The 12,456-nt window shown below is 36.4% G+C and overlaps 1 protein-coding gene across 1 annotated transcript; it reads right to left on the minus strand.

The window, feature by feature from the left end:
* Nucleotides 1-3,810: 3,810 nt before the first annotated feature.
* Nucleotides 3,811-4,384, minus strand: LOC108481483 (uncharacterized). The gene is made up of 2 exons (XM_017784609.1): nucleotides 4,132-4,384; nucleotides 3,811-4,022 (listed from the first exon to the last, which is right to left on the minus strand). Exons 1-2 carry the CDS (start codon nucleotides 4,382-4,384, stop codon nucleotides 3,811-3,813), a joined length of 465 nt encoding a protein of 154 aa, XP_017640098.1.
* Nucleotides 4,385-12,456: the final 8,072 nt, after the last annotated feature.

Here is a 12,456-nt window from a genome sequence, read left to right on the forward strand (position 1 = left end):
CTAGACATGGCCGGCCACTCATCCAAAATAAATGGAGTATTTGACATGCAACTCCATTTATTTTACTTCATTCCTTTATTAACCTCTTAAAATTAGCTACATTTTTTTAAATCCTTTCACATGAGTCCTTTTTCTTTCAATTCACAATCAAATTAACTAAATCAAAAGGATTCAAAATTCACACATGCATTTTCACATATTCTAGACAATAAATATTACGTTCGAACATGTCAGTGACTCGGTTTAGCGGTCCCGAAACCACTTCCCGACTAGGGTCAATTTTGGGATGTCACACACAGCTTGAGGACACGAGCATGTCAAGTGCACACGAGCATGTGACTTTGTATTAAAGAAAATTTCCCAAGTTTTTCTAAAGTTTACGGTTTGGTCCCGAACTATTTCCAATGTATGTTTTGGACCTCGTAGGTCCATTCAAGGGATGTTTTGCATATGTTTGAATGACTTTTAAATTGAAAAAAAAATTTATAGCACGGTTTTGCATGAACAATTGTATGTATGTTAGGTAATGCTTCGCACCCTGTCCCGGCCTTGGGTACGGTTAAGGGGTGTTACAGTAACTCTCTGTTTATGACGTCATGCACCAAAGGAAGTGACACGGTCAAGTCACACGCCCGTGTGCTAGGCTATGTGGCGAATTTTCATTTTTAAAATTTTTTATAAAATAGGTGCAGACTTCACACCCCTTGGACACACGCCCATGTCACTAGGCTATGTCGTTCACACAACTGAGGAACATGACCGTGTCTCTACCTGTATGGACAAAATAAGGCTATTTACCAAGCCATTTTTCCACCCTTACTTGCACCAACCTATACAAGAACAAGCATTGCCAATCCAAGCATATACATACAACCAAAATCAGCCACAAACAAGATATCAATACATCATTTGCACATACCAACATCTATCATGCCTAAAGTCACATACTTTCTTTTCCCATTCATGCCAGTTTCATCTTTCTTTTAAGCATCAACACATAAACATACCAATGACCAAGAAGATTAACATTAGCCAACTTCCAATGGCCATATACAAAATGAATCATTAACCATTACAACGCCAACACATTTGGCTAACCAATATGACACGTAACAGATGATCGAGTCCCTATACATGCCATACTCATAATATCGAAACCAAGTATACCCAAAACAATCATTTAATAGTGTGAATCGAGCTCTGATTTTCCTCAATCTCTGAGCTAGCTTGGCAACACTATAAGGAATGGAAAGAAAAAGAGAGTAAGCTTTAAAGCTTAGTAAGTTTGCATGCAAATAATAAGCAACATAAATCACTCATTAATCAAATAACTACTCAACATAGGTTAAGATAAATATCATCATGTATCATAGGCATAACATACTCATTAGCATTCTTACCAAGAGTTCATCTCACGTCAAATCTCATAATCATGGGTTTTACATACATACCTGTACCAACTTGTAACATAGTCACATACTTCGTCATCTTTAACATACTCTTCGGATTACCCATTGAACACTTGGAATACTATCGGATACACGAAAAGTCTTCCACGTAAGTGCCACCTATGTAGCCAATGCTAGCTCATATCTAATAACACATAGGGTTTGCACACTAGCTAATCAGGGGCCTGCTCATACAAGCTGTCAGTCAAGATGTAGCTACACAGGCTACTCAGACAAGTTGTCAGGTATCCGCAACACATGCTGGACAACCCAGCCACTGGTATGACGTACATGACCAGCACCTGAATTCACATAAATCACACAACTCATGGTTTCCTAGTGACATGTCACTTATATCCTAAACTATTCCTAATGTTCAAAATAGGATTTCTCGCTTGTCATTTCGTCGTTGAACGTATCCATACTATCATTTATACAATTCATGCATAATAAAACATATAACAATACAAGTATAACATTGCCTTTATTTACATACAAACTTACCTCGGTACAAAATAGTAGGAAATGGATCTAATCGTCAATAACCTTGTTTTTCCCCCAGTCAAGGTCTGAACTTTGTTTTTTTTTATCTATAATAGCAAATTTAACTTATTTAATTATCACATTACTCGACACTGTCCAAAAATCAACTTCTGGAAAATTACATTTTTTACCCCTAAACTTTGATATATTTACATTATGTATCCATTTTCTTTGTTACCCAAGCCTTTCAGAACCTAATTGATGCTCACAAAAACTCATATTTTTCATCAAATCACATTTCTACTACCCATTTTCACAACTTTTACAAATAAGTCCTTTTTATGCATTTTCACTAAAATCACTTAGTAAAAGCTGTTTATCACACCTTAAACATTCAGTATCTTTTATCAAACATCAAAATACATACATGTCACACATGGGTAAATTTTTAAACATGAACCCTACTTCAAAATAATGGTAAAAATAGGTAAATCGGGTTACGAGGACTTCAAAAATGTAAAGAGCATTAAAAACAGGGCTAGGATGCACTTACAATCAAGCTTTAAAGTTGAAGAAACCCTAACTATGGTCTCATTGTAAAATTTGGCCAAGGTGAAGAAGATGGACACAAACTTTGACTTGTTTTCCCTTTTTATTCTTTTATTTACCAAATAACCAAAATGCCCTTAATGCATAACTTTGAAATTTTACCTATTCATGTCCATTTTTGTCCACTAACTTATCCAATGGTCAAATTACCAACTAAAGACCTCTAATTTAAAATCTCATAGCAATTGGAAACCTTTAACAAGTAGAACTCAACTATTGCACTTTTTATTGTTTAGTCATTTTGACTAAATTGAGTGCCCAAACGTCAAAATTTTCTAACGAGATTGTCACAGTATGGCTCCATAAAACTATAGACCATAAAAATATAATAAAAATGAATTTTTCTATGTCAGATTCGTGGTCTTGAAACCACTGTTCCGATTAACCCCAAAATCGGGTTGTTATAACTCTCCCCCTTTAGGGATTTTTGTCCCCAAAAATCTTACTGGAAAATAGGTTTGGGTACTGTTTTCTCATTGCCTCTTTGGGCTCCCAAGTAGCCTCTTTAACCCCATGTGTTTTCCACAACACTTTCACAAGAACTATACTTTTATTCCTCAATTATTTTACTTCCCGGGCTAATATCTTTGTCGGTTCCTCACGTAAGTCATATCTGGATAAATCTCAACTTCTGTCAGTGAAATCACATGCGAAGGGTTTGATCTATAACGACGTACCATAGACACATGAAACACATTGTGGATGCTTTCCAATTCAGATGTCAAAGCTAACCGATATGCTACCAGTCCTACTCTCTCGGTAATTTTATACGACCCAATAAATCTTAAAATTTTCTTTCATGGAGATACTTTCAAAAATACCTTATCACCGATCTGAAATTAAATCACTTTTTTTTTTCAAATCCACGTACGACTTTTGTCTATCTGAAGCAGCTTTCAAACAATCACGAATCACCCTTCCTTTTTCTTTGGTTTCTCTAACTAAGTCAACCCCATGAATCTAATTCTCTTTGAGCTCTATCCAGTATAATGGAGTTCAACATTTTTGGCCATACAATGCCTCATAAGGCGCCATTTTTATGCTCGACTAAAAACTGTTGTCGTAGGCAAATTCAACCAATGGTAGATGCAACATCGGAGCATATCTTCTAAAATCTGAATTACTCTCTCAGATTGACCATCGGTTTGCGGATGGAAAGCTGTACTAAAATTCAATTTCGTACCCAAAGTTTCTTGCAACTTTTTCCAAAATCGCAAAGAAAACCTCAGATCTCTATTTGAAATAATAGAAATAGGCACCTCGTGTAATCTCACAATCTCAGCAATGTATAGTTCAAATCAATATGTACCGGTGTAAAATAAGCTGATTTTGTCAATATGTCCACGACAATGCAAACGGCATCCTTCTTTTTCAGAGTCAAAGGCAAATCCGTCACAAAATCCATGGTAATTCTGTCCCAATTCCACTCAGGAACCATCACAGGATGAAGTAAAACCGAAGGTACTTGGTGTTCAGGTTTCACTTGTGACAAATCAGATATCTCGAAACAAACTTAGAGATATCTCTTTTCATGCTCGTTTCTTCAAATCATTATACATTTTTGTACTACCCGGATGTAAAGATAAACAACCATTATGTGCCTCATTAAGAATCTTCTGAATCAGCTCTGTATCTTTAGGAACACATATCCTACCTTGGAATCTCAAACAATCATCGGAGTCAATCTGAAATTCTGAGTCATCGCTTGATTTGCACTGAATTCTCTTGGTTTGCAACTCACTGTCACACTTTTGAGCTTCACAAATCTGCTGAAGAAACATTAGTCTAGCTCTCAACTCTACTAGAATCGAAGCATTATCAGATAAAGTCAACTGTGTATTCATGGCCCTCAAAGAAAACAAAGATTTCCTACTCAAAGCATCTACTACATTCACCTTTCCTGGATCGTAATCGATCACAAGCTCATAGCCTTTTAATAATTCAAGCCATCTCCGTTGTCGCAAAATCAGATCTTTTTGAGTCATTAGATACTTTAACCTTTTATGATCAGTAAAGACATGACATTTCTCATCGTATAAATGATGTCTCCAAATCTTCAAGGCAAACACAATGGCAGCCAACTCTAAATCATGCATCAGGTAGTTCTTTTCATGCGGTTTTAGCTGTCTCGAGGCATAAGATATTACTTTGCCCTCTTACATCAACACACATCCTAATCCATTCAATGATGCATCACTATAAATTACGAACTCTTTCCCCAATTTAGGTTGTACTAAAACTAGTGCCTCAGTCAATAATGCCTTCAATTTCTCAAAACTTTGCTGACATTTTTCAGACAACTCGAACTTATCATCCTTTTGCAGTAATCTCGTCATAGGGGTAGCGATCATAGAAAATATTTTAACAAACCATCTGTAAGAATCGGCTAGTTCTAAAAAGCTTCTAATTTCAGATATATTTTTTGGTGGTTTCCATTCAACAATAGCAGAAATCTTGCTCGGATCAACTCGAATACCATCACTTGAAACAACATGTCCCAAAAATCTAACCTCTCAGAGCCAAAACTCACTTTTACTGAATTTAGCAAACAATTTCTTATCTTCCAAAGTTTGCAATACAGTTCTCAAATGCTCGGCATGTTCGGACTCATCACGAGAATAAATCAGTGTATCATCCATAAAAACAACTACAAACTTATCCAAATATGGTCAGAAAATTTAGTTCATCAAGCCCATAAAAATGACAGGGGCATTAGTTAATCCAAAAGGTATAACGAGGAATTCATAGTGTCTATACCTCATTCTAAAAGCAGTTTTCGACGCATCTGACTCTTTAACTCTCAACTGGTAATACCTGGATCTCAAATCAATCTTGGAAAACACTGTTTCCCCTTTCAACTGATCAAACAAATCATCAATTCTAAGCAAGGTTTATAGTTAACTTATTGAGCTGTCGATAATCAATGCAAATTCTCGTAGATCCATCTTTTTTCTTTACAAATAATACTGGTGCACCCAAGGGAGAGTAACTCGGTCTCGCAAAACCTTTATCTGTCAGTTCTTGTAATTGAGTTTTCAATTCCTTCAATTCAGTCAAAGCCATCCTAAATGGAGCTATCAATATCGGAGTAGTCCTAGGGACTAAATCAATACTAAACTGAACTTCTCTAATTGGAGGCAATCCTGGCAATTTTTCCGGAAACACATCCGAATATTCACACACTATTGGCACTAATTCAATTTTCAATTTAGATTCTTTTGTATTCAACACATAGGCAAGATAGGCTTCACAACCTTTTCTTATACATTTCTGAGAAGACATTGAAGAAATCATAATTGGCAATCTATTTGCCTCATCTGATTCAACCCGAAGAATTTCACCATTTTCATATCTCAATTCAATGACTTTCCATCTACAATTTACTATAGCATCAGGCATAGCCAATCAATCCATACCCAATATAACATCAAATTCATTAAACGATAATAACATCAAGTCAGCCAAAAAATAGTGACCTCTAATCATCAAGGGACATTTCTTGCATACTTTATCAACTAATACATGATTACCTAAAGGGTTTGACACCTTAATCATAAATTCTATAAACTCAACAGACATATTCTTACTAATTACCAAATTCATGCATGCATCATAAAGAGAAAAAGTACCGGTGATAACATCAGGAGATGTTGATTATTCGTGAGCACAGATGGCATAGGCTCTAATAGGTGCTCGAGCTTCAGATCTTTCAGCTGAATCCTTCGTCACATTTTTGCTGTTAGCTCCATTCCTTGTATTTCTCGATGGTTTCCCTCTAGAAATAGTATTACTTGGCCTTGTACTCTGAAACTTTTCCTTTTCAGTCATCTCGGGGCAATCTTTAATGATGTGATCTTGGAAACCATACTTGAAACAAGCTCGGTCATTCATTCAGCACTTGCTGGGGTAACATCTTCCACAATGTGGGCATCCAGATCTATTGGGTCGATTACCAACACTCCCAATAGAAGTAATCTGAGCTTTATAACTCGAATATTGATTTCCATGGCTTCTATTTGAGAACCCATCTAAAGCACGAGAATGAGAATGCATCTCTCTATATTTCTTAGACTGAGATTGGAACAACTTACTGATCGGCCTCTTTCTTGCATCTATAGCCTCAAACTCAACTTTTCTCTTTTCTTTGGTCAGTTCCTCTGCTTTACAAGCCCAATCAACGAGCTCAACAAATTCTTTCAGATCAAGAATACCTACTAACAATCTAACGTCTTCATTAAGCTCGTCTTCAAATCTTTTACACATAATATCTTCGGAGGAGACACACTTCCTAGCATACTTGTTGAGCCGAACGAACTCTCTTTCATATTCAAAAACTAACATGCGGCCCTGTTTCAACTCAAGAAATTCTTTACGCTTCTGATCGATGAATCACTCACTGATATACTTCTTTCGAAACTCCTCCTAAAATAATTCCCATGTAACCCTCTCTTTCGGAACCACAGATACTAGTGTTTTCCACCAGTGATATGTTGTGTCCCTCAGTAAAGATATAGCACATTTCAAGCAGTCATCGGGTGTACAAGATAACTCATCGAATACTCAAATAAAATTTTCAAGCCAAAATTCTACTTTTTCGGGATCATCATCGGCATTTGCTCTAAATTCTTCAGCCCCTTGCTTTCTGATCTTATCAACCGAGGTTCTATTCAATCCCATAAAGTCTATACCTTGAGGCACTACGGGAACAGGTTGAGGGTTAGGAGGGGGTGGAGCATTTTGTTGTTGTAACAACCCGATTTTGGGTCTAGTCAGAACAGTGGTTTTGGGATCACAAATCCGATGTATAAAATTTATTTTTTATTATATTTTTATGGTATAAAATTTTATGGAATGATTTTATGAAAATTTCGTTAAAAAATTTTGATGTTTGGGCACTCAATTTGGTCAAAAGAACTAAATTATAAAAAGTGCAGAAGTTGAGTTCTACATGCTAGAGGTGTCCAATTGTTATGAAATTTTAAATTAGAGGTCCTTAAATGGTAATTATACCATTGGTTAAGTTTGTAGGAAAAAATGGACATGGTTAGGTATGTTTTTAAAGTTTTTCATTAGGGGCATTTTAGTAATTTGGTAATAAAATGAATTAAAAGACAAATTAAAAGCCAAATTTTGTCCATCTTCTACCCCATGGACAAACTTCACAAGGGGAAACCATGGCTAGGGTTTTTCAAGCTTCCAAGCTCGATCGTAAGTCTGTTCTAGCCCAGTTTTTAATGATTTATATGTTTTTGAAATCCTTGTACCAAGATTTATCTATTTCTACCATTAATTTAAGACATAATCAAAGTCTACAATTTTACCCATAATGGATACTTGTGTATTTTGATGTTTAATGGTAGATAATGTATGTTTGGTGTATGATAAACGACTTTTGCTAAGTGATTTTTGGTGAAAATACCTAAAAGGACTTATTTGTAAAAGTTATAAAATAAGTAGTAAAAGTGTGATTTAATGAAAAATGTGGGTTGGTATGAGTATAATAAAGATTTTACTAGGCTTGGGTAATGAAAAAATTTGATGAAAATCATTTTACGAGCCTAAAGACTAAAATGTAAATAAGTTAAAGTTTAAGGGCAAAAATGTAATTTTTCCATAAGTTGATTTTTTGGACAGCATCGAGTAATGTGATAATTAAATAAGTTAAATTTGCTATTATAGGTTAAGAAAAATGAAGTTCGGACCTTGATCGAGGGAAAAACAGGGTTATTGACGATTAGGTCCATTTCCTACCATTTTTTACCGAGGTAAGTTTGTGTGTGAATACTGCAATTTTGTATTGTGTATTTAATGCTTAATATAAATTGTATGATTTTTTCTATGGAAATATTCAATGAAGTTTCGACCATGAGAAAATCCCAGTTGAACCTTAGGAATAGTTTAGGATACAAGTGATGTGTCACTAGGAAACCATGTGTTATGTGACCTATGTGAACCTGGGTGCTGGTCATGTACGTCCTACCAGTGGCTGGATAGTCCGGCATGTGTTGCGGATACCTGATAGCTTGTGTGAGCAACCTGTGTAGCTACGTCTTGACTGACAACTTGTGTGAACAGACGCGTTATTAGCTCGTGTGCGAGCCCTATGTGTTATAAGATATGAGGTAGCATTGGCTACATATGTGGCACTTATGAGCAAGACTTTCCGTGTATCTGATAGTTTTCCAAGTGTTCAATGAGTAATCCGAAGAGTATGTCAAAGATGACAAAGTATATGACTATGTTACGAATTTGTACAGGTATGTACATAAAGTTTATAAGCATTGACTTCATGATATTGTGAGTTCATGGTTTCCATGAGAATATTTTTGTGAAAGCCTTGTGAATTAATGGCTTATATTTGTGAAGTACGAAATACATGGTAAATTTTGATTGGAAATTGTGTACTTGGCTTCGGGCTAAATTGAGTTATGATATACCATATTTTATTTACACAAATTGTGATTTATCAGATATGAGAAAAAGGAAAGATTGGCATGATTGCCTATTAAAATGATTATGGGAAGATATGAGTATTAAACAATTGAAAGATGTTAAAATATATGTTTGATACGTGAACACTCTTAATTAATGTGTATGTTTATTATGAGGCCTAAAATAATTAGCTGATTGTGGAAATCTGCTGTAATGGAGAAATTACGGTTGTTAGGCTAATGCTAAGATATGTTAAATTATGCTTATAAGTTAATAGAGAAAACATCGTGATTGAATAAATTATAACTGTGAGATTTATAACAATTTATATTACCATATGTATATATTGTTAAACTTGGAAAATGATTGGTAAGAGTTGCTTATTTTTTTCATACGGACCTACTAAGCTATATAGCTTATCCCCTTCCTTTCCCATGTTTTATAGTGCTGTGAAGCTAGCTCAAGTTGGAGATCACCAGAGATCCTATCACACTATCAAGCTATCAATTTTGGGTATTTTTGAATTCAAGTATTTTGAGTTTATGGCATGTATAGGGACTAAGTTAATTGTTATATGTGTCATTATGACTTTAGCCAATGTATTGGCTTGTAAGGGTCAAAGGCTATTTTTGATATCTGGCCATGTAGATTGGCTTGTTTGTCTAACATGGTTGTAACCCTAAGTATATTCATATATGTGTAAATGTATGTAGTGTTATGATCACGGTGTGCTTGGTGAATGTGAAATACTTGGAAATGTAATTTATGGCATGATAAATGTTGTGTGTATGATAGATGTTAATATGGTACTAGTATGTGAATGGTTCATGGTTCATTTTGTATATAACCTTGGAAGTTAGCTGATGTTGGTTATGAGTATATTTGTATTAATGTCATTTGTGAATGTGAAAACTTGTATAATTTTATGTGGAAAGGTTGATGTTTTAAGTATGTTTAAAAATGGTATGAGTATGGCATGTTATTGTCATGGTTGTGATTATTTGGTTGCTCTTCATGCTTAAGTTTGTGGCATGTGATGTTGAGTAAATATGTGCAAGTGAGGGTGGCAAAATGGCTTGGTAAATAGCCTTGTTTTTTCCATATAAGTAGACACACGGGCGTGTGTCTAGGCCGCGTATGACATATGGTCAGCCCCATGGGCGTGTGATTCGACCATGTGTCCCCTGCACCTAAATTTGTTTCAAAATAGAATGCTTAGTATTGAGCACACGGGCAGAGACACGGACGTGTGTCTCAGCCGTGTGAAGGACATTGCCTCAGGACAAGGGCATGCATCTTGGCCATGTGACTTCAATTTGTTCTTGGGTGACAAACAGAGAGTTACACGGGTTAGGGACACGGGTGTGTGTGACCACATGGCCTGCCCACATGGGCGTGTCCCAAGCCACACGGGCATGTGACCCTATTTTAGCAAAAAATTCTAAGTGTTTTAAAAATTTCTAAAGTTCTCGGATTAGTCCCGAACCACTTTCAAAGTATGTTTTGGTCCTCGTAGGCTTGTTTTAGGGACGATATGATTATGAATGAAAAGTTCTAAATTTGGATGGAAATTTTAGCCTTGGTTTGTATGTTAGATTGTGTTTAAGTTCGATGATACCTCAAACCCTGTTCTGGTGTCAGATACAGGTAAGGGGTGTTACAATTGTTGAGCGGCCAGGTTCATTCGAATGAACCCTAAGAACCACTCGTTCATCATCTGGAAGAAGGCTTCCCGAGCCTCTCCTCCCCGACTCACAGTTACAGGTCTACTCTCAACTGGCACCGTCCCTTTGGCGGGAGCCGACGCATTACATTCTACATCATTCGCCACAGCTCGATCGAGATTCATTACTATATGAAAACATAGTTTAAATTGTCAGGAGTCATCAACTATCACAATTTATTTATGGCATGTATAGCTAGACTCAAACACACGCTACATTAGTCCAAGAATTGACTAAACCGTAGCTTTGATATCACTAAATGTAACACCCCTTACCCATATCCGACGCCAAAATAAGGTTCGAGGTATACCGGACTTAAACACAAAATAACATAAAAATTGAGACATAAATTTCCATCCAAATTTAAAACTTTTCATTTACAAACATATCGTCCCTAAAATGAGCCTACGACCAAAACATGCATTAAAAGTGGTTAGGGACTAAAACAAGAACTTTAGAAATTTTTAAAACACTTAAAATATTTTTCATCAAAACAGGGTCACACACCTGTGTGGCTTGGGACATGTCCGTGTGGGTTGGCCGTGTGGTCACACACGTCCTGTGTAGGTTGGCCGTGTGGTCACACACGTCCATGTCCTTATCATCAAAACAGGGTCATGCACCAAAGGAAGTGACACGGTCAAGTCACATGCCCATGTGTTAGGCGTGTGGTGAATTTTAATTTTCGAAAGCTTTCACAAAATAGGTGCAGACTTCACACGCCCTGGACACACGCCCATGGCACTATGCCCTGTCTCCACATGGCTGAGACACACAGTCATGTCTCTACCCGTGTGGACAAAATAAGGCTATTTACCAAGCCATTTTGCCACCCTTACTTGCAGCAACCTACACAACAACAAGCATCGCCAATCCAAGCATATACATACAACCAAAACTAGCACAAAGAAGATATCAATACATCATTTGCACATACCAACATCTATCATGCCTAAAATCACAAACTTTCTTCTCTCATTCATGCCAATTTCATCTTCATGATAAGCATCATCATATAAACATACCAATGACCAATAAGATTAACACTAGCCCACTTCTAATGGCCATATACAAAATGAATTAATAACCAATACAATGCCAACACATTTGGCTAACCAATATGACACGTAGAAAATGACCAAGTCCCTATACATCCCATACTCATAATATCGAAACCAAGTATACTCAAAACAATCATTTGATAGTGTGAATCAAGCTCTGGTGTTCTTCAATCCCCAAGCTAGCTTGGCAACACTATGAGGAATGGAAAGAAAAAGGGAGTAAGCTTTGAAGCGTAGTAAGTTTGCATGCAAATAATAAGCAACATAAATCACTCATTAATCATATAACTACTCAATACATAAATATCATCATGTATCTTAGCCATAACTTACTTATTAGCATTCTTACCAAGAGTTCATCTCACACCATATTTCATACGCATGGGTTTTACATACATACCTATACCAACTTGTAACATAGTCACATACATCGTCATCTTTGACATACTCTTCGGATTACCCGTTGAACACTTGGAATACTATGGAATACACGGAAAGTCTTGCACGTAAGTGCCACTTATGTAGCCAATGCTACCTCATATCTTATAACACATAGGGCTCTCACACTAGCTAATCACGGGCCTGCTTATATGAGTTGTCAGTCAAGACATAGCTACATGGGCTGCTCACATAAGCTATCAGGTATCCGCAGCACATGTCAGACTACCAAGCCACCGGTAGGATGTACATGACCAGCAC

The sequence above is a fragment of the Gossypium arboreum genome, chromosome 1 (genome assembly GCF_025698485.1).
Source record: "Gossypium arboreum isolate Shixiya-1 chromosome 1, ASM2569848v2, whole genome shotgun sequence".
Taxonomy (NCBI): Eukaryota; Viridiplantae; Streptophyta; class Magnoliopsida; order Malvales; family Malvaceae; genus Gossypium; species Gossypium arboreum.